This window comes from Budorcas taxicolor, chromosome 1 (genome assembly GCF_023091745.1).
Source record: "Budorcas taxicolor isolate Tak-1 chromosome 1, Takin1.1, whole genome shotgun sequence".
Classification (NCBI taxonomy): domain Eukaryota; kingdom Metazoa; phylum Chordata; class Mammalia; order Artiodactyla; family Bovidae; genus Budorcas; species Budorcas taxicolor.
Genome location: NC_068910.1, coordinates 160,465,670 through 160,489,840, shown reverse-complemented (window position 1 = coordinate 160,489,840; position 24,171 = coordinate 160,465,670). Strand labels below are relative to the sequence as shown.

The window sequence follows — 24,171 nt, the reverse complement described above, 5'->3', positions numbered from 1 at the left end:
ACTGGAGTGGGTTGCCGTTTCCTTCTCCAAGGGATCTTTTAGACCCAGGAACAGAACCTGGGTCTCCGGCACTGCAGGCACATCTTTTACCATCAGAGCTGCCGGGGACCAGATGTTGGCTCAAGAGAAACAGAACTGGCAGTGGGATGGCGAGGTGACACAAGCAGGGCCACTGATGCTGAGACTGGCACTCTTGCTGAGACTAAGGGCAATGAAGTAATTAGAACATGAGCCTGCAGCTGCTGGTGGAAAGAAAGCAGAGTCCAGAGATGGAGAGATACACAATTCCCAACTAATCATGTGATTTCCTAGACCCCGCTGAGCTTTTCTTTTTTTTTTTAATATACACAAAACAATAAATTCTGTTTTCAGCTTCATCCATTCTGAGTGGGGCTTTGGTACTAAAACCCAACATGTCCTGAGTAATGATCATAACCAGTCATTGTTAAGATGAAAGCCTACAATACTAAGTTATTATGTTATCAAGTCCTACATGGGCTTCAAGGTATCATTGTAAAGGGACTGGGTAAACTAGAAATTTTGTGTAAAACCAGAAATTTTGATCCAAATGAAGATGGAGATTATTTGCAGGGTTATCAAAGAATCATAGTCTCCTCATACTTGGCCAGAAACAGTTAAGTACAAGACCCTAGAAAAGTGCTCTTCTGGTGTGCATGAAGGTCCTGAAGAGTCTGTAGAAAAGGCAGAGTCTGCCACACTCCAGACCATCAGGGATCAGCAGACATCACCACGGAAAATTTCCAACGCTTACTTCTTTACTCCTCTGATTATTTGACATTTCTGTCTCACAAGGAATTCTCTGATTTTACCAGTTTAGTCATGAATTGTAAAAGATGATCTTTTCAGATAACATCCAGAATTTTAAAGGAAGTGTACTGTTCTATAAGCGGTTCCTTGTTTGGCTTAATATTGCTAAACACAGAAGTAAAGGAACCTCAGTAACAATCACTGTACATCAAAGATGTCATCTGGTTATTTTAGTTATGTTTGCACAAGTAATGAAGAGTGGTTTACCCACTGAAATTGCAGAGGTTATATGACAAATGGAATTTACACAAACTAAATTTGTGAATTGACTAAAACAGAATCATCTACCCAGACTGAACTAATTCTGTGCTTCTCAGGATTGTAACATCCAACATGATAAATATAATTAACATGGCTGTCTATTATATGACTGTTGTAAACCCTGAGTTCTCATCACAAGAAAACATTTTTTTCCATTTCTCTAAGTTTGTATCTATACGAGATGATGAATATTTATTAAACTTATTGTAAATCTTTTTTTGATATTTGTAAGCCTAATCGTTAGGCTGTACACCTTAAACAGTACTGTATGTCAATTATATCTCAACAAACTTAGAAGAAAAAAAAGCAATAAATAAAAAAATTCTGTGCTTTTCAAAAAAAAAAAGAGAGAGAGAGAGAGAGAAAAGGCAAGTTCTGAGGCTCCACCTAGAAATTCTGCAGCAAGCCCAGTATTTTTGCATTTCTGATGAGAACCCCAAGTGTGCTCAAAGTCCATAGATATTAGCCGTCCACTATGAGGAACACTGCCATAGAGGATACAGTTTTGTTTAGCTAATTAAAGTACACAAATCCAGCTGGGAACGAATCCCCAGAAAACACTGAAATGCAAAAATTCTCATAATTATTTCAGAAACCAAAAGAACTTCAAAGACTGAGTTTAAGCCCTAATTCTGAAGCAAATATGGGGGAATTTGGAAGTGTCTCAGCTTTAAAACTAAAGAACATAAATATTACACTCAGTTTTTTTCTGTTACTTTTTTCTTTAAAAAAGGACATGGCATAGAATAAAAATAATTTAAAAATTGATTTCAAGTTTATAGTTTTATCAGTTCCATTACAATAATCTATAGTAACTTTTTAGTAGATCTTTGCAAACAATTAACAAAGGCGACCTTTGAGAATTCATCTCGGGGCAGCTATAATGAGCACAATTATAATAATTGGTAAGGAGCTTTTACAACATTCCGTAATACACAAAAGACAACATGGCAAAATGAAATAGATTGTTTTCTGAGGATACCACATGAATTTCACAAAGGAAATCTTATGTTGACTATGATGTGTACAGGGGTGATACAACAGTCATTTGATGCTGGATCATACACCATGGGAAATAAGAAAACCATTTCCCGATGTGTATCCATGTTTGTCTTTGTTAAGGGTCAGTGGTTATATAATGGTCAATGATGTAGCTAAAACAGGGAACTATCCAGCCCTTTCAATAGAGGTTTCCCCAAGAGAATCAAGCCCACATACTATAAAGCATCCATTGTACACGATGGATTGACTCTCCTGTGCATTGAAATGGTGCCAGCTCTTCACCATCCTGGGGAGAATTGAGGAAATTGTCTCTAAATCATCTTCTGTAGGGTTCAGTTGCCTTGTGAAACCCAGTTTAGAGAGGCTAACTAACACAGCTTAAACTGAAAATACATACTCTGGGATAAACTGCTGTGTACCTTTTTTTCTTCCAAGCAAGGTGGTCTAAGAATAGTAAATAATTCTTTGAGCAATTTAAAATCTCAGAAACAGAACCAGAAAAGTGATATTCAGCGCTCTCAAGTCATACTTTGTGCATCAATATACAGCTCTGTGCACAACTCTGCACCGAGATTAAAGATGTCAGTGGAACTCAGCTGCAGTTCTCTGCAGACCCACACAACAGAACTTTACAGCGTGAATGTCTTGGACTCCATCCACATCTATTAGTTGTTCAATGCCAAGTGTGCTGCACTATGTGGAGATCCTGTTCAATCCAAGGAAAATACAGTAGTACAACTTCAACAGAATTGCAAAATAAATTCTTGCTTGATTTTTGCTGGGAGCTTTGTGAAAGATTTACACATTTCTAATGGGTTTCTGTGTAGAGACTGATAATATCTGCTCTTGATTTTTGTATCAGACCCTGCTAATGAAAAACATTCTCCCTTCACTCCTGACTAATAATAGAACCCAAATAAACTGGGCACCTTGGCAGGATGAAAGACTACATTTCCCAGCTTCCCTTACAGCGAGGTAGCCAAAGAAAGCAGAAGTAAATAGAAATGTTGTTATGTAAGTAGAAAGAATTTCACTGAAGGGGCTATATTCTGTATCCTCTTCTCCCACCAACTCTCTCCCCACCCTACCCACCTGTTTTTTGCCTACCAAAGAATGTGATCAATGGAAATCCAACAACCACTTTGTGTCATGGAACTTACCGTAAGTGTGGAAGCTATGTGTCAGAATGGTGGAACAGAAAGATAAAAACACCTCCTACTCTGTCACATTGCTGCTACACATTTCTGGGCTGTCGACTCTAAACTCATTTTACATGTGAGGGTATAACACTTTCATCATGCCTAAGTCTCTGTTAATTTTAATTTTTTTTGCAAGTGGCAGAAACTAACCCTTATTAATATAATCTATATGCATTTTTCTTATTCAGTAAAGGCCAGGTGAATTAATAAACTAATTGGGATGAATATTTGAGAAGGTTTGCAAGCCCTAAAATTTGAATAATGCATATAAGCATATAAAAGAAAGGAGTACTTTAAGTGGTTCTAAACATATGGAAACAAAATTTTTCACCTGTTAAAATGCATATAATTTTAAAACTGCGTATAACATAAAGAGGAATACAGATTAAAGAATAACTAAGGAAAGAAAGTCAATACAATGCATAGTATAAATGAAAATTACTAAAATTAGTATCATTGTTAATAGCATAGCATATAATGTATACTTATCAAAGGTGACTAACAGGACCAAAGAAGATATGGCTTGAAGTCCGACTTATAGACAAACTGTGTATATTTCTAATTTGTATACTAGTTCTTGATATCTTTGTGTGACCTATTCATTCCACATCTCTTTACACTAAGTAATCCATTTCTGGGACAAATGGAAGACTGTGGTCTTTTAGCTTTTATGTACTGCTGACAGACATCTTTAGAAAAATTCCCAGGACAATAGAAAATCATTGACATGCTTTTGATGTCCAGTGAGACTTTCAAGTCTGATATTTGCTCTGTACTCTAGAAAAGGCATTAAAATATTTTAAATAGGTCTAGCAAAAGGGATTGAAAGCATAAGGTTGTATTTAAAATAAAGTCTATTTCTTAGATTGCTTTTGATTATCTAGGCAGAAATTTTATTTCAGTGTTGCTCAATAATAATAAGTATTTGTGCATATGGTGAATATTTGGTCCATAATATTTTTGGGAAGAAAATATTCATGTTATACATCCTACTAGGATTTTAGAGCCATCCAAACTCTTGCCTATTCCACTGTTAGGTGGACTTTGGGGAAAACTGTTAAGACCCACCTCTTGTGTAATCTCATTATTATTCTCTTGATACCTTCAAATCCTTGTTTTGTCTTCATATGCAAATGTCCTCGGTCGTGTTTATGTAAATCATTGGCACACACCGTTCTTCACTCTGACTTACTTAAGGCAGTGCGTAGGTATCTAATTAGAATGATTTACCCATGGTCATCTCAGTTAATTGCTGAATACTCTTAATGTTAAGCAAACGTGGAAAAGATTTTAGATGTCTAAAAAAGATTCTATTTCCAAAAAATGATTTTTCTGTATCACTAACTTCTTATGACAAATATATAAAACAACTTTGAGATGGCAAGATAAAGATACATTACCCCTGTGACATCCATAACCTTGATGGCTGCCAGCTGGCCCGTTTTGACATGACGACCCTGTAAAAAAATTTTTTAAACAATTCAGTTCTGATAAGCAATATTAGCATTAGGCTTCAACTGTAATGAACAATTATATGGATCAGTGTTACAGAGTGCCAATGGGGAAGACAGACAGACAAACAGACATACAGAGAAATCTTAAATGCTTTGTAGATCAACCTCTATTTAATGTTTATTTTGTAACACATGTCCATCGCTTTGTCTTTTGAGTTTGTTTTAGCAGCTTTTGTCAAGTTTAATAAAAGAGAAAATGTCAAATAATGAGGTTCTACCTCCTCTCCAAGGTGTTAGGGGCTTGAGTTGGAGGAGGGGTGTACATGGAATATCTGGGTGGAGCAGATGCAAGCAGCTAGTTTCCTTGATTATTAAAATCTCTTGATTATTAAAATCTCTTGTATTGTGACAGTCTCAAATGGATCTGACTCTGCTGGAGTTCACTTGAGACTGCTAATTTATCTTCATCTTAAAAGGGGACCTAAAGGAAAATAGAGAGCAATCAATCTGAATTTGTGATCAAAGAGACACTATTGAGCCCAAGGAACTGCTTCCCCAGAGTGGGTATCTCTGGGCTTTTTAACTACAGGAAGCACTAAGCACTTGGAGAGAACAGGGTGTAGAGAGCAGGATATCCTCAAAGAGAAGCTTTATCTGTATAAGAAGCATAAAGTCTATATCTGACTCTCAGACAGGAGCAAAGATGGTCAGTCTCATTATTTCTATGCATTCTTTATGTGGCTTTTAAAAGACATTTTACCTGCCACAGCTATCAGGCAGTATAATATACCTTCCAAGGCAAATCCCTTTCACCTGAGGCAAATCCCTTTCACCTTCTAGGTCTCAATTTCCTCACCTGAAAAATGGAAATAATGACAGTACCTAACTCATAGCATTGCAAGGAGGATTAAATGAGACAGTAATTGCTAAGTGCTTGACGGTGCCTGGCACAGAACAGCTGTGGGAAGATGCTGGCTGTAGTTGTTTATGGCCCTGTCTTTAAGTGCTATCTTCTCTTTTAAGTTACACGTTTCACAGAGGAAAGTGTGTGCCTCATCATTGTAGCCCTAGTGCCTGGAGTAGTGGGTGCCCAGCCCATAGACGGGGTGGCATGTTTCTGGATGAGCAGCAGCAGTTAGCGAGGGCACGTCCGCCTGAAGCTGGAGGAGACAGGCTTGGTGCTGCCTGTCACTTCTCTTCTCATACATCCCAGCGCTGTGTATGTGTCTACCCGATTCTAACAGTGCTTCCTTCACCTTTCAACCGCCATTCTGCTTCCTATCTTTCCTCCTCATTCAGGAAAAAGCACAAGTAAGAAGACTTTAAATCAGTAATCTAATATGGTCGCAGACGTACTTCAATTTTCAATAAGCTGAGGGAGGGGGTTGGAGTTACCACTCTAAGAGTCCTGGGCCAGAATTCCAGGGGCCTGGTTCTGCCCATGACCAGCTGGTTCATCAGAAGCATATTATAATTATCCATCTGGGCCCTGGTTTCTCCATCTGCAAATTGCACTCTGTGGTTGGAGATGGTGGGGGGAAAGGTATCATTCTTAACACCCCAAGGAAATTCAGGAAAATTAGTTGGAAATTATAGTTTTCACAGTGACTGAGTTGAGGAGAATAGTACTGTGCTATTTAGAGCCCAGGGCCAGCAATACTGACTTCCTGCAGAGTTGGAGGGCAATCTCATACAAAGGAGAAGTAGCAACAGTGCCCTCTGTTGATAAACACTGAATGACCTCCAGGGTTTTCCTGGTCCCAGTAAGTCTATGATGCTGTAACGGGGACCTTAACAAAGATCAGCTGCTTCTCTTCGGGAATAGAAAGTCTTTAAAGTAAAGGTCATTAAACAATGACTATTTCTCTAATATAGCATTAAAGAAGGGTAGGAACACTGCAGACAGAGGGTCTGGCTGATCACACAGCTGAAATTTCACCCTGAAATTCTTTTAATGGTGCCATGCAGCCAGGGAAAGGGAATGTTTGGGTATGTCTTGTGGGGACCTCTAAGAAGTGACCCCTGCCTGGCTCACCACTGGTGGGCTCCCACCTGCTCTTACTTTGTGGTCCTTAACAAAAACTTGCAGCAGTGGCCACAAGCCTGGAAAAGGTCAGTTTCATTCCAATCCCAAAGAAAGGCAATGCCAAAGAGTGCTCAAACTACCGCACAATTGTACTCTCACACGCTAGCAAAGTAATGCTCAAAATTCTCCAAGCCAGGCTTCAACAGTACATGAACCGTGAACTTCAGATGTTCGAGCTGGATTTAAAAAAGGCAGAGGAACCAGAGATCAAATTGCCAACATCCGCTGGATCATCAAGAAAGCAAGAGAGTTCCAGAAAAACATCTATTTCTGCTTTCTTGACTATGCCAAAGACTGTGTGGATCATAACAAACTGTGGAAAATTCTTCAAGAGATGGGACTACCAGACCACCTGACTTGCCTCCTGAGAAATCTGCATGTAGGTCAGGAAGCAACAGTTAGAACTGGACATGGAACAACAGACTGGTTTCAAATTGGAAAAGGAGTATTTCAAGGCTATATATTGTCACCCTGCTTATTTAACTTATATGCAGAGTACATTATGAGAAATGCCAGGCTGGATGAAGCTCAAGCTGGAATCAAAATAGCTGGGAGAAATATCAATAATCTCAGATATGCAGATGACACCACCCTTATGGCAGAAAGCAAAGAAAAACTAGAGTCTCTTGATGAAAGTGAAAGAGGAGAGTGAAAAAGTGGGCTTAAAGCTCAACATTCAGAAAACTAAGATCATGACATCTGGTCCCATCACTTTATGGCAAACAGATGGGGAAACAGTGGAAACAGTGAGAGACTTTATTTGGGGGGGGGGGCCTCCAAAATCACTGAAGATGGTGACTGCAGCCATGAAATTAAAAGACGACTGCTCTTTGGAAGAAAAGCTATGACCAACCTAGACAGCATATTAAAAAGCAGAAATATTACTTTACCAACAAAGGTCCGTCTAGTGAAAGCTATGGTTTTTCCAGCAGTCATGTATAGATGTGAGAGTTGGACTATAAAAAAAGCTGAGCGCTGAAGAATTGATGCTTTTGAACTGTGGTGTTGGAGAAGACTCTTGAGAGTCCCTTGGACTGCAGGGAGATCCAACTGGTCCATCCTAAAGGAAATCAGTCCTGAATATTCATTGGAAGGACTGATGCTGAAGCTGAAGCTCCAGTACTTTGGCCACCTGATGTGAAGAACCTACTCATTTGAAAAGACCCTGATGCTGGGAAAGATTGAGGTGGGAGGAGAAGGGAACAACAGAGGATGAGATGGTTGGATGGCATCACTGACACAATGGACATGAGTTTGAGTAGGCTATGGGAATTGGTGATGGACAGGGAAGCCTGGCGTGCTGCAGTCCACAGGGTCACAAAGACACTGAGCGAACTGACTGACTGATAATCTAACACTAGAAAAGAAAACTTACTTCTCCTCCATTTAAAATCTCTGTTTCAAGTTAAAATAACTGTTCTCAATGAGTCTGAAAGACGACCAAATAATACACCTTGGGGATGGCAGTTTGGGTTTAAATGAGATCCTAGAGGTGGAAAAATTAGCAGTCTCAGTTCAGTGCCAGCAAGGGTCCATGCTCTGGAACAGGAAGGCGGCTGAGCTGTCAACCTTTGATGACGGGGCCACCAAGAAGGCTGCCCAGCACGAGTTGCCTTTTACATCACTGGGGAATGCCAAACTAAATTAGGATCCAGATGAAGGCAGGCTCTGAGGGGATGGCGAGGAATCAGCTGACCTATAAGATCACTAGACACCTGAGGCACATCAGCGTTAAGACAGCATTCAAAGAGGCGACTTCATAAAGTCACAAATAAATTGAACAGGAAAAGCCCTCAAGGGGCCTAATCTAATCCTTCTTTTAGAGATCAGGCCAAAATCTCACAACTAATGAAGACCTAAACCCAGCATGCTTCTTCATCTGTTCCACTTCTGCTTTCCAGCTCCTGAATGGGAAATTTTATCACTAAAATTTAAACATAATTTTTTAAACCAACCTTTTCATATTTTATTTAATTTGAATTAAACATGAGCCATTTGTCCCTGTGTCATGTAGGATTCAATTTTTTTTTGAGAGCAGGGAAACAGAGAGGATGTTATTATTACAAAAATATGTGAAGTGAAAATTCAATACTACTAATTTTAACTTATTCCCAATTACAAGAGAAATTAAAAATATAGACTCTATTTAATTTGGATCTAAAGTACATATTCAGCCAAGGAGTAAAAATTAAATTTTGGGGGAAAAGAAACTTTAAAGGAGACAAAGAGTTAAAATTTTTTATCCATGAAAATTAGGGGGAAATATCCCATTAAATTGTAATTGCTGAGTCATTTCTTAATGAAAGATGAAGTAACAGTGTTTTTTCTACTGACATAACCAACAATAACAAAAATAACAGACTAAATCTGGAAAAACAAAATTGGTATTCCACTAGGACCCAAAGCCTCAATCACGTCCTGAAACAAAAAGCCCTCCGAAAGACAGGAGGAAAAAAAAAGAACATCAAATCAAGTCAGGGAGAGCAGAGGCCATGGGGTCACTCAGCTGGCATGAACCTGCGTCCCCCCAGAACAGAGTTTCTCTGCTGAGTTTATGATTAACCTCTCTATCCAAAACTATTCCGTTTCTAGTTCCACACCTGTTCCCCTTGAAATTGACAAGTATCATAGAAAAGGGAGGACTGGAACTGAGCAGGACCCTGTGGGGCCCTCCTGGGTACAAAGCCCCTTCGTGTCTCCCTTATCTGGTTTGTGGAAAAAGACCTTAGTCTCCTTAGGCCTTCCCTGAGTTTCAAAGAGCAGAGTCAAGAAGTTAATGATTCAGACAAGAGTCACTTGGCATCCAGTTCCCTCCCAAAGGGGTGCAGATAACAATCGGATGTGTATCTTTGAATTATTCTGCAGAAACTAAGATACCCACCCAGGTAGAGGATTGTGGCTACATGCTGACCACAAGCATGCAGACCCCAGACTGGGAGGAACCAGAAGGTTGAGTTCCAGAAACACCACCCTGTTACCTCACCATAAACCCATCAGAAGAAGGTCCATGAGCTGATCAAGGATCCTTATGACCCTCTCCCCTAATACTGTCTTTAAGAACACTTGCTTGAATGCCATTAGGGAGTTTGGGTTTTTTGAGCATGAACCACCCATTCAACTTGCTTGGTCCCTGCAAGAAATAAAATTTCTCTGGAGAGAAATCTGCTCCAGACTCTTGGCATTTAGGCTTGTTTGGCCTCATTGTGCATCAGGCACGTGAACTTGGACTGGACAATAGGTGGGAGCACTCCATGCAGGTGTTTAGACAGACTTACAAACCCATTCTGCTTCCCCTTCTTTTCATCCTTCTACCTCACACTTGAGGAGTACAGTACCTTCAAGGATTACAGTTCCTTCAGCTCTCTAGATCCACAGGTTCCACATTCACATATACATTCAACCCAACTCAAACAGAAAATACTTGGGAAAAAAATTCTGTAACGTTCCAAGAAGCAAAACTTGAGTTTATCTGCATGCCAGTTACTATTTACATTGTATTTATCACTATTTAGATAGCATTCACATTGTATTAGGCATTATAAGTAATCTAGTGATTATTTACACTATACCGGACAATGTGCATAGATAATATGCAAATACTGTGCTATCTCATGTAAAGGACTGGGGCATCCACAGACTGTGGGACCCAAGCAGGATCCTGTAATCAATACGCAGCCCAATCCACATCCCATCATAGATATGGAGGGACTACGTTGCCCCTTACCTACTCCCTAAAATAAATATAAGAGGAAAACAATGGTTGTGTCCAAAACAGCCATTCAAGCCTGGTCTCTTCTATTGTTGTTATTTTCTAAGGAACAGCGTGATGGCTTAAAACTGCTGGCTCGAGGCAAGCCTGGAAGAGACGCCTTTCATTTCTAGGTCACTGAAATACATTTGTTTCTAACACAACACAGGAGAAAATCAGGGCTGAGGAAAACGCAGAAATTCTGTCCACCATCTCCATCCCTCCTTGCCCAAGGACTCACACAGGTAGAGTGCTTTTAGTTCTTTGTGCTTAGCTTAGATTTGATCTTGCCTTTATTGATGAAGACTTCTTCAATTTCCTAATTTCAAGCAAGTGCCCTTACCTTTGTGTTTTCACAGCATCCTACACTAACCTACCAATTGTAATCCAATACTGTAATTTTCAAAATGTGCACCATAAGAACCATGAAAATAAATGAAATAGGAAAAAACAAAACAAAACAAAATGCAGTGCAGAGCATGTAGTAATGGTAGCTGTTGTTTCACAGAATAAATGTTACGGCTGCACTGATCACCTGTCTATCAATGATATTGTAAAATACAACCCAGATTCTCCTTTCAAGACTGAAGTAGCTGACAGCTCTCAACCAAGGCCCTCTTGGAAGTGCCAGAAGCCCAACGTCATGCTCCCTCCTGGAGACAGCCAACTCCAGTGGCTGGCTGATACAGAAGTATAAAGGTTCAGGCCTTTAGTTTTAAAGTTGGGTAATTCTGTAGAGGCTGCTCAGCTCCTGATCTCTCCTTGAGATGGCTGAGGTTTGTCTTGAGACGTGCATGCGTGCTAGGTCGCTTCAGTCGTGTCCAACTCTTTGTAACCTTATGAACCTTAGCCCACCAGGCTCCTCTGTCCATGGGATTCTCCAGGCAAGAATACTGGAGTGGGCTGCCATGCCCTCCTCCAGGGCATGAGATTGCATTGCAGGTAAACTCCTTCCTCTGCACAATACTGTGCGCGCTGCTCAGTCACTCAAGTCACTCACTGTCCAACTCTTTGTGACTCCATGGACTATAGCCTTCCAGGCTCCTCTGTCCATGGGATTTTCCCAGCAGGAATACTAGAGTGGGTAGCCATTTCTTCCTTCAAGGGATCTTTCTGGTCCAGGGATCGAACCTGTGTCTCCTAAATCTCCAACACTGCAGGCAGAGTCTTTCAACATTTTGCACAATGCCAGTTTATTTTTGCTCCTACAGGGGTAGATTCTAAGAACACTCTCCAGTATAATTCCTACATACATGTATCTCCATCTCAGAATCTGTTCCCTGGGAAACTCCATCTAAACAATTGCTACCAGGAATGGCCTGAGGAGACACGCTCTCAGAGGAGCTGTCAGTAACACTCCCATCACTGGTGGCAGGTGGCTCACTGATAGTCCCTGGCACATGGCAGCAGTGTCGCTGTCAACATGTTCACTAGTGGGGAACTGGAGTAGGTTACAGGTGCCAGGGAACACACCAGTCAGCCCAATATTTCAGACTTCTGAGAGGTCCTTAGGAAACAGTAGTTTAAAAAAGTAGAATCAGATGGCTTTTGCAGAGAGTCACTGATGTACTAGAGAAAGACAGTGAAGACAGTGAAAACCACAGGTGACTGATCATCAACTGAAGGCAACGTGTGAAAATCATAAGGGAGGTCAGATTAAATTCCGAGGTCTGTGCAATACCTTTAACCAAGACGGGAACATCCCTTCTGAAGATGCCGAGGGCTCCAGGGATGAGGGGTTTCAAGCATCCAAGTGCATCAACTTGACTGTCTCTATTCCAAGTTTCAGAGCTCATTTCTTCTTAATCAGGCTTGAACTGATGATTCAACTTTTGTTTTACTCTAATAATTCCTGAATCTGGTCCTCAGCTGTTGATCCTGACAGCACCTCCCAAAACACTTCCTACAAGCAAATATCTGTCCTCAGAATTTGTTTCCTAGGGAACTCAACCAAAGTAGCTATCTATCTGTCTATCTGTCTACCCACCTACTTATCTATCTGTACTCTCAATATTAATGTAACATAATAATTTTTACTCAATCTGGGGTGAAAGATTTTAGAAAAACTCTGACCTAAAGGGTGAATAGAATAAACTAAGGACTTTATTCAAGCATTGGGAGTTATATTCCAGATAACAAGAACAGCATGTTCAAAGGTCCTGTGGTGTAGTGATTTGAGCATTCAAGTAACTGATGGCAGGCCGGTATGACTGGGGTAGACAGTATATGTCTAATGAGTACATACAGGGTCGCACAGGCCATTTCAAGAAGTTCTACCTTCATCCTAAGACTGATGGGCAGTCACTTTAGGGTTTGAAACAAGGTTGTCGGGCCATTAAGTTTGCCTTTCGAAAAAAAATTCTCTGGAGGCAGGGCAGGGAGCAGGAGAAACTAGAGAAGATGACGGAACAGTAACACAGTATTGCTTAGCAATTCATTTACAAGATAATGGCAACTTGGACTAGGATGGGAGTAATGGAGAAGATGAGAGGGAGAGAGAGTCCAGAGATATTCAGGAGGCCAAATCAACAAGATTTGAGAACGGATGGAATATATATTCACCCCCATGTTTTCCAGAGTGTTTGACATAGCAGGGATTCAGTAAACATTTGCGAAATAACAGACTGAATGAAGTAGTGACATCTGAGGGTTGTATTCAGGTTCTTGGGTAATACCATCCATATGACCATATCAGTTTCTTCCATTTCCCACTCCTGAGCCCTATGTCAACACACACACACACACACATTTTTATCCAGTCACAAAGTGTATAGGAGCAGATGAGGCAGGAATTACAACCATTTCACCCATAAATAAATTAGAAGATGACTTTAGTGGATGAAGTTCCTTTAAACTCTGTAGAGAGGCCAATTTACTTCCCCTCTGCAGAGATCACAGAGAAACTAGAAACTGGTTTTAGCTTTCCTTCTGAAAGTGAAGGTGAACACCGATTTTCCACTCATGATTAGGATTAAAGCATAGTTAAGATACCTATCTGAACATCTTCAGGAATGCAACCCTTCTTTGATACGTGACTTGAGGCAAAAAGGTAGATAAGAGAAGTTTATGAAAAGACTTTGTAAATCCTTATGATCAAGGAACAAGAATGTTCACAGAATATGCTTGGCATGGTGTCTGCTCCTATGGTTTCCCCAGGTTATTGGGGCCTCTATTTATCCTTGGCCTGCACATGCCATTCATCTGAGACTTAAAAATTCCTCCTGACCACATAAGCAGAGCCCTCGTTGCTCCCAGACTGTGGCAAAGCTGAAGCAAGGTAGCGATATAGGACAGTTCCCAAGCAACAGTTCTCTCTCTCAACAACACGCACTGTGAATTCCTTTGCTTGGCACCTCCAAGAAGCAGAAAATGGATTGTTTTCAAGATTGTTCAGGGCTGGGCCAACTGAGAATTGAGGCTTGCTCACAGAAACAGGGCAGGAAGAAAAGCCCGTGTCTCATTTTTCTTTTTAGAAACTAGCATTCCTGTCTTCATGGCTGCCAGTTTGGCTTAGTTTATAAAAATCAAAATGGGTGCTTAAAGGGGAAAAAAAACCAAATAGCTACAATTTTTAGCAGACAATAGTTAATATATGCAGATTTCGTGGCAGGAAGCCTGATGCCTGTACCCAGGAAAGGCGTGCACAGCTGAAGTGACAGCAGTGAGAAGCAGACAGGCTGTGGGGTGATGAGAGCTCAAAAAAGGAGCAGAACCGGTCTCTTGGCCATGGCCTTAGGCCAAGAACACGTTGCCCAATAACCTCCTCGCTCAACCCCTCAAATGAGCACAAAACAGAAGATCTTACTGGCTCTCATCTGATTTATGCCACAGAATTACCACAGTCTTTTGCGGCTTCTGTACATTAATTTCTGGGAGGACTAAGCCCCCTAGACGTGAGGATCAAAGGCAGGGGATAGAACGTCTGCGTGCAGCCAGCTCCCCAGCCTCCCCAATATTCTACCGCTCCCCATTCACCATGACAGCCTTCCTTGTCCTCCAAGTCAGGGTGGTACGTAGGGATATGTGTGGCATTTAAAAGCTCTGGTTCCTGGACACCAGTACAGAATGAAATTTATACCCAACCTCAGTAAAGGCTTGCCAGGTGTCTCAGTGGTAAAGAACCTGCCTGCCAGTGCAGGAGATGCAAGAGACGCCGCTTTGATCCCTAGTTCGGGGAGAGCCCCTGGAGTAGGAAATGGCAACCCATTCCGATATTCTTCTCTGAAAAATTCCCTGGACGTAGGAGCCTGGCAGGATACAGTCTATGGAGTCACAGAGTCATGCACAACTGAGTGCGCATGCGCTAGCATTCAGTAAAAGGAGAAGACAACCTGCTGACCAAGTCTTCCAGAAGCTAACAGCATTCAACTTAAGCAGCCTTCTGACAATTTCTGGCATGAAAATGTTCATTAATTAAATGTTCTCAATTTTTTAAAAGTCAAAGCAAAATCCCTATCTTGGCTCCCAATGGTTATTTTTGGTTTTTATTGGGGTGGCCAAGTGAGATTTCTGTACTCTATGAAATCTGAAAGTCAGGCACAGGTGTTTTAAAATACATGTGCATAGTATGGTAGAAAGGCCAGGAACCCTCTTAAGATACAAAGATGGGCTGTTCTTGATACAGTCTGTAAAAACTTAGATGTAATAAAATATATAGCTCTTAATAACATACACTAAATAATCCATGTGAACTATATGGAGGCCAATTTCTCTTTCCTCTTTAGTCTGTAATGCCATGGGCCCTTCAGTCCTCCAGGCACATGGCTACTACACGCTAGGAAACTCCTCAGGACTCCGCCTTATGTCCATTCAATTCTCTGACATTGTCAAGGACAGAATTTTGCAAAGAGTAGGTACTAAATCATGCTGGGAAACAGGAAGTTTCCAGGCCTCGTGGACCTTATATGCTGCCCCCAATCATGGTGAAAAGCAAGACTCCAGTGACCTGGTGGGCTGCTGTCTATGGGGTCGCACAGAGTCAGACACGACTGAAGCGATTTAGCAGCAGCAGCAGCAGCAGCAGCAGTGACCCATCATGGCTGAATCTGTGGGGTGCCTGATAGAACTGGGGGAAATGCCTACTCAGGAGGGGCAGAAAGCTTTTTTCTTAAGAAAAAAAGAGATGGCTCACGGTATGGAAACTGTAAAAGACTCACTGGAAAAGACCCTGATTTTGAGAAAGATTCAGGGCAGGAGGAGAAAGGGGGAAACAGAGGGTGAGATGGTTGGATGGCATTAGACTCAATGGACATGAGTTTGAGCAAACTCAGGGAGATGGTCAAGGACAAGGAAGCCGGGTGGGCTGCAGTCCATGGGGTTACAAAGAGTCAGACAGGACTGAGCGACTGAGCAACAATTAACAATAGGACCTGGAGGAAGAAGCCACACAGTCCGATGTGAATGTTTTGCTCAAGAATGTTTGTGTTTGTTCTTTCAACACCCACTCTGGGTCACAGAGTGACCTGGAGACTGGAGAAGACCTTAGCATTCTGCGTTTCAGATTCTCAGTTTACCTGAGGAAGAAAGTCAGGCAGAGGAAGGTATGACCAGAGAAAATCAAGGCCCTGATGCTGCCCAGCTACAGTTCCTCCATCTCTGCCTCCTCTTTCCTGAAAGAATGCTAACCCCAGGCAGGCAGGCACGCTCTCGGTGAAGGGCAGCCTATTTTTTTAGATTCCGAATCAATAGCTCCTTTTCTAGGGACTATTTTACAGGCAAGTCTGTCTTCTGAGGACCTCAGGCAGACCCTGTGCTCACTTCATCCCACCTCCCAGCTGCAGATTAAGAAGATATATTATGTTGGCCCTCCAGGCCTTGCAAAGGTTTGTCAATTACAGCCCGAAACCGGGCCCTGTGGTCAGATTTACGACCACGTGGTCAGGAGTGGGTGGGATTGGCTTTGCATCGTGAGGCACCACAGGCGCGGGGGCAGAGATTAATCATAAAAAGACGGCGCTGCATTTCATTTCACCTAATTTATGGCTTTCATAGGAAGCCAGTCCACCCACAGCACCGTCTGGGTCACTTAATAACAGAATGTCTTCGGCAGCAGCCAGAGCGGGTTTCGAGGCTCAGAAGTGTGCGGAAACAGAAAGGACCGCACCCCAAGTAGAGAGAAAACCAATGCAAAGGACCACAGTGTTCCCAGCCATCATTCATGGGGCGGCAGGAACACACATAGGGACCCATCTGACTTTTTATCAGGGCTGCTGATGAATAAACCCTCTCCTGCAGTGTCCTCAAACCTCCAGAAGTTTTAATTAAAACAAAAAAAGTGTCAGCAAGAGAAGCACTGGAATGTAATTAGGGCCCACCAAATCTAAAGTAATATGGGAGGAAAAAAAAAAAAAGACTAGTAATGAAAGGGAAGCTTTCATGTTCTTACTGAATCCCTGCTCTGTTGCTGACACAAAAATCAATTTCAATAGGCTTTAGTTGTATCTGAGCAGGAACACAGGCGACAGATGAAATTTAGTGAGCAATTTACTGGAGTCAGAAAGATTTCCATGAAAGAGAGGCTACAGTGAGTGCTCTCAACCAAATGCCCCCTCTGTAAGAACAGTGCAAGCGTATATGTGTGTGCCTGTGCATATGGATACAGATGGGGGTGGGGAATTTGAATAGTTATATATCCTTTAACCTAAAATAAAAAAAGACATCCCCCCCCCTTTACCTTTAAGGGGAAATTTTGGCTCCACCCCAGGTGATACCTGGCTTCCCAGGTGAATCAGTGGTAAAGAATTCACCTGCCAGTGCAGGAGACTCAGGAGAGGTGGGTTCAATCTGGGTGGAGAAGATCCCCTGGAGGAGGAAATGGCAACCCACTCCAGTATTCTTGCCTGGAGGATCCCATGAACAGAGGACCCTGGCAGGCCACAGTCCATAGGGTCTCAAGGAGTCGGAGATGACTGAGCAAAGGTGATGTGAGGGGATACCTGGAGACACTTTTTGATTGTCATCACAGCTCAGTGCTGCCACTGATAGCTAGTGGGTAGAGGCCAGAGATGGTACCAAACCTTCTACAACTTACAGGACACTGCCCCCACCCCAACAAATAATTACTGGGCTCCAAATGTTAATCCGGCCAAGACTGACAAGCCCCAATTTAAAATAATTTCATATTTAATAGGTGCTCAATGAATGCTGAATTCTTGTCAATGCCATAATCCCCCAGAGGCAAAGTTTACAAAGATCAAAAGATAAATAAACTCCTAAAAAAAAAAAAAAAGATAAGGTCTTGCCTTCTGGGATCTCCAGTGCAGGTGGAGAGCAGATGGAGGTGTCATTGTTCTTTCTTTGCTTAGCAGTATTTACAAATGAGGGGCTTGTTCTCAAATTCCAACACGCATGGCCTTTTATAGGGACTTCCCTGGCGGTCCAGTAGCTAGTACTCCGCAATCTCACTGCCCAGGGTATGGGTTTGATCTTTGTTTCTCACATGCTGCATGGCACAGCCAAAAATAAAATAAAATGATGGAGCATTTATATGAACAAGGTTTTCCTCTTATCAACATCTATGGCCTTTTAGAACACAGGTAATATCCAATAGCCTGTGAGATCACTCTCCATCTGGCTTTTGTGTGTGTTAGGAGGCCAATTCCAAAATGTTCACTGTCTTCCAATGAAGCAGCATACTCTAAATTGAAAAAAATTGATAAATATTGGGGCTAAACAGAATTTGGTTTATATTTGGACACAGAAATATAATTTTTGCTAATTATAATTTTGGAAAGAATATCCTATTTTCATTTCTCAGCCACTCTTCTCAATTCTTCAGTATGTATGTTCTTCCCCCCTTCTCAAATGTTTATAGTTTTTAACTGCTGGCAGCTCAATTCAGGAATATAGTATTCTGTTTGATGGTGAAACTTCCTGCTAAAATATAAAGGTCAACTATGTAAGAATAAAGGTGTTTGCCTTTACCCAACGTAAGTTCTTCAAATAAACAGATATTAGAATCTTGGCATTGTTGTAAGTGATTTGTTTCTAAGAAAGAAGGAAAGGAGGATCCATCTTTTCTTAAAAAAAAAAAAAAAGATGAGCAACATAATTCTACATTAATGACACCATTCACCCATTTTAGGCAACGGAGAATTAAAGAGCTCAAGTTTCTTGAAAATGGCCAAAGAAAAACATCCCAAATACAGATCTGGCCCAGTTTATACAATGATTATGTCTCGGTCATGGTTCCACCTGCAACAGCAGAGGACCCAGATCTCTGCAAAGGCTGAAAACCTTTCTCCTGCCAAGGGAGGTCGTCTGTGTCAGCAGACTGCATGAGTGACTGTGCTTTCCAAGCCAAGGCCTGCAAATCGTTCTTTGGGTGGGAGGGCGAAAGGACAAAAAGGACATTTGAAAACTGAAAGCCGTTTTATAAATACAGGAGGGCTCCTACATATGTATAATCTTTCAAAGTGGTGGTGACCACGGGCTGCGGCCATTTCTCAACAAACACATTCATCCCTGGGAAGTGAGCTGCTGGAAGTACCGCTCAAGAGCCTCTCAGAAGCTTCCACCCTCCCTCCAGAACAATAACGCTGGGCAAAAGATGACACCCTGGGAAAGAAAGAGGGGTCTTTTAAGTAAATCTGACGTGCCCCAGGATCTGGGCAGGTAGCTGACTAGTTTATAAGTGCATTTATTTGCAGCTAAATTTAGCTGCAATCCAACTGTGACCTGTCAGGTAGCTTCCTATCCCTTGAGGTGAAGTTTCCCTGACTCCAGTGGAATTGTCTCCCACCACACTTCCATGCCTCCAGCCTAGAGTGATTGGTCAGGGACTGTGAGAAGAGCAAGGAGAGCATCTTGCTGGCTTTTCAGCCAATCTTCTCTTCTCAAGCAGGCATTTCACCTGGTCCGAGAGAGTCACCAAACTGAGCAGGAGCTTTGGAGGACCTAAGAGATGAGGATGGAAAGTAGGAGAAAAGGCTTTGGAGGAGGCTGAGGAGCCCTTGCATGACTTCCTAGTTCTAGAATTACTTTGGGGCGATAGTTTCCTTATCTGTGAATCGCATATAAAGTTATTTGCTCACTGAAGGGACTTAGCACACACACACATAACCATATGGTATAGGCTGTGGATAAGTGATGATGATGTCTGTGCTGGTCACTCAGTCGTGTCTGACTCTTTGCGACCCTACAGACTGTAGCTCGCCAGGCTCCTCTGTCCGTGGAATTCTCCAGGCAAGAATTCTGGAGTGGGTTGCCATTTCCTTCTTCAGAGGATCTTCCCAACCCAGGGATTGAACCCAGGTCTCCTGCACTGCAGGTGGATTCTTTACTATCTGAGCCACCAGGGAAGCCGTATGATGATATTTCAGTGTTTTCAGTGCTACTAAAGATTGTGTTCTGACCTCATCTCCTGCTGTGTGTCTCCCCTCAGCCCACGCACACCGCCCTCTCCTCAGCCTTGCAACTTTACATTTCTCTTCCTTCTGTTTTACTTGCTTGCTCATTTCCTTCAGATTTTGACTCAAAAGTCACCTTTCCTCAGGAGTCCTTCCCTAACCATCCAATCTAATGATTCCATTCCACTGTAGCTCTTATTATCTTCCATCCCAGCTTTACTGTCATCAAACAAATGAGAAATTTATCTTGTACACTTCGCAGTTCTGACTCTTGAAAGGAGGTGTCTTGAGGGCAGACAGTTCTCTTTGTTATGTTCATTCTCTCTCTTCAATGACAGATCAGTGCTTGCACTCAATCAATATGGGCTTTAAGAATAAATCTCCAAACTCAGTGGAAACACTTGTCCAGGCAGGTGCCTCTGTTCTCCTTATAAAAAACCACAGCATTTCTTATTCAAGGGCATAACAACTGATAGAACAAGTACTGTCATCAAATGAGGAAACTGAGGCTTGGGGGAACAAGCTTTAGCAGGTTGTATTTTCCATTCAGATTGGCCTTGCATATAAGTAAACCAACCAAGAATGTATTACTCCTTTTTTATTCTGTGTAAAATCCTCCCTAAGGCTAACTAAAGGGCATAGAAGGGAAGTGAAAGTCACTCAGTCATGTCTGACTCTTTGCGACCCTATGGACTCTACAGTCCATGGAAATTCTCCAGGCCAGAATGCTTCCCTTGCGGTTCAGCTGGAATCAGCCGGCAATGTGGGAGACTTGGGTTTGATCCCTGGTTTGGGAAAATCCCCTGGAAAAGGGAAAGGCTACCTACATTAAGCTCAGGAATGTTGCATCTGCAACATTAATGATTTATTTCAACCATGGCTTCTGTCTTCAGAAAGGATGGAAAGAAAATCAAAATGGTGCTCATTTAAACAAATAACTGAACTGATAGTTTTTATTATTAAAGTGTGACTTACGATATCCCACGATCTCCTAACCAGAAAACCTGTCTTAGATTCAGTAAACCATTAAAAGCTAGTATTTAATGCCAATAATAATACAATGTATTAATTTATTAATCACTGATAGACATTCATTAATTCATAGATGCAACTATTGAAAGATACATCAAGAACTGTACATAAATACTATGCTTAAAAGTCTTGATTAAATCACACTTTTTAATAAAAACACATTATACTTCTGTTTTTATATGTTTTAATATTTACTTTTTGAGAAAAATACCTTTTAGATAATAAATTCAAATCGATGAAAAATCTTTTGAAGATGGTAAAGGCAGGGAAACTGAAGGGATAACAATATACACATTCTGTTCAGAATTTGATCAGTTTCTCATTTTTCAATAAGGCTTGAGGCAAATCTCTTTAACTTTTCATGAATTTTATAAAGAAAGAAATAGAAATACTTGCTATGTCTGTTTCCTTTTATAGAACAAAAATGCAAATAATAAGAGCAAGCAGATAGGGTGAGATCTTATGACTCACCTGATTGAGTCAACATTTCATTGTGCTGCTCATAATAACTTCCAATAGAACTGTCTAACCTTGACAATTTCTGTTCAGGGGTTCACAACATACCACAAATACAATCAGCACAAGATTCCATTATTAAGTAAAATGACAGTCCATAAAAAACTTTCTAAAAAGGCATCACTTCTATAAATAGAAATGGATTTCAGTACACACTGGAATGTGGTCAAGTTTTTACAAAGAAAGGTCTTATAAAGGAAATCTAATTTCACATAAAATGGGCACAATAATTAAAATAAGTTAAAAAAAAAAAACCTTCTTACCCTAGTCACAAGCCACATTGTTACACAATTCCAAGAAACACTAATACCATTCTTTTCTAGATGAATGGAAATTTCCAGGAATTGAACAACATAGCAGCCCTGTAATTTAAATTTAAATTCACAGACAACTTACTGAGCACCTGTTTTATATATAAAAAGTGGTGAGTCTATCTCTGAGTGGTCTGAGTCATAATAATCATAATTATAAAATTCTTGCATTAATTTAAGTTCATTTTAATAGATTTTACTTCTAAAAGAATATTTATAAAAATATAATTTTGTTTCCTATTTGTTTCATTTTCAGAGGCTTCTTCAAGTCATGACATCTTATTTTGGTGGAAGACATCATTAAAAAGAAAATACATAATATATGTTGTCCTTACAAGACACAGTAATTAAAGAAAAATAGCAAGGGAGAAATCTACTTTATCTCATTGAAAGAGAACTATTTTTATTAGATCCAGAATATTCTTTTCTAATTTACTTTGCAAGGTCCTCCCAGGACAACTCTACTGCAGAAAAAAAAACTGAAGAGGGCTGAGATTTAAAGAGGATGTGTTTTAAAGGCCATGATACAATTTAAATTTTATGCTTAGCGCTATACTATTCTCATCCAAAGTTCTTTTTTTTTAACTCAAATAATCAACATTATAATACATTCTCAAATATTTTCACTTATCCAGAAAAAAGCAAAACAAATGACAGCTGGAAACTTCCTGCATTTCAATTTATATCTGCCAGTACAGAATCACTCTCCAGTCTGGTCACATATTATTTCTGCCACAATTTTAGGGGAAGATACTATTAAGAAAATATCATGCTTTTCAATTTTAAATTTAATCTACCAGCCTATGTGTTACAAAGGTCAGAAGGAAATGAACTTTATGACTGTATTTTATTAAATTGACACACCCATATTTGATAATATTTCACTCACTTAAAAAATTAATTCAGTGGTAGTAAGATAACAACTAGTTTACTGGTTCTCTATAGATCAAAGGAAATTGTCTAGACTTCAACAACAGACCTGAAATTACTATGAGATTATGAAAAAGGAGCAAGGAACCTACTTAGAAACAGTTCTCTAAGTTTCCTAACTATTTGCATTTAACTTACACCATTAATTATATACCATTAATTATTTATGAACAATATTGGTACTGGATTACCAATATTCTCAGATACTTCTAAGAAATACAGTATTAAAGCAAGTGATTTGGAAAAGAAATTTAGCATAAAAGGAAACAGGAATTCAGATCTGTTGAAACGTCTACCTCCATTGTGTATAAAGGAACCAGCTGTGTAGGGACTTGGGTCTGATAAAGCAAAGACCTTAGTCCTTTACTCTTTAACAATGCACTTAGGTACAGATGTAATTAATACTAACTCCACAACCTAACTCAAAATTAAAGAAGTTAGAGTCACTCGTGAGAGCAATCTGAATGATGTCAGAAAAGGAGTCAACATATTCATGATATCACAGGCTAAGGAAGAAGCTGAGAAAATATATATAGTAACAGACACTAATCATAAACAAGTCAACAGAGCCGTGGATCACTGTTTTCTATGAAAAATAAGTGAAACAATAGATTTAATGAATAATTTGAAGTTTTTAATATTCTTATAGATTTGTGAAGGTAATAAGAGACAGTTATCTATGAAGGTTGGGACATCTTTTTAAGATACTTTTATAAAAATAGATCCTCAGGATTTTGGTATGATGAAGGTGCTATAGTACTCCATAATGTAAGAGGGGAAGACTAGAGCAGATGTTAAAAATCTGCATGGTGATTTTTATTTTTTTTACAATTTATGCATTTCTTTTTTTTTTGCTTTATTTTACTTTACAGTACTGTATTGGTTTTGCCATACATTGACATGAATCCACCACGGGTGTACATGCGTTCCCAAACATGAACCCCCCTCCCACCTCCCTCCCCATAACATCTCTCTGGGTCATCCCAGCATTTCTTTCCCATAGATCGCCTCATTTGCTTTTAATAATTTTCCCCTGAGCACCTACTAACACAAATATGAATATTGCCCTCATGGAACGTATAGTCAGTCACAGCTTTCCTACATTATATGTTTTTAATACTATAAATATTTTTAATTTAAGTAAATGAATATCAAGTCCTGTTGGAAATGGTAAGAGAAAAAGAAGTGGAGGTAGGGAGCAGAAAAAGAACAGAAGTAGGTGTCAGTATAGGGCAGTCTTCAAAACATGAAGGAAGCAACGGCAAGGAAAACTAGAGAGTGGAATCTCAGCTAGAGGGCAAGGTGTGTGAATGAGAGAGAGAAGGGAGGAGGGAGGGAGAGAGTGCAGACAGACAGAATGTTGCAGAAGAGGTTAGTGAACCCAGATCAGCCTCTTCTGCTACATTCAGGATGTCTTGGACAGCGCTAATCCTGAGCCCTGAGGAAGGGAGTTGAGA

At 40.6% G+C, this 24,171-nt stretch overlaps 1 protein-coding gene across 1 annotated transcript in view; it reads right to left on the bottom strand.

Annotated features, from left to right (window-relative positions):
- The window catches only part of TNIK (TRAF2 and NCK interacting kinase), a 398,208-nt gene that overhangs the window by 161,124 nt on the left and 212,913 nt on the right, over window positions 1-24,171 (bottom strand). Inside the window, exon 3 of the mRNA XM_052645336.1 lies at window positions 4,691-4,747. Within this exon, the coding sequence (XP_052501296.1) occupies window positions 4,691-4,747 (57 nt within the window). The remainder of the gene's footprint in view (window positions 1-4,690; window positions 4,748-24,171) is intronic.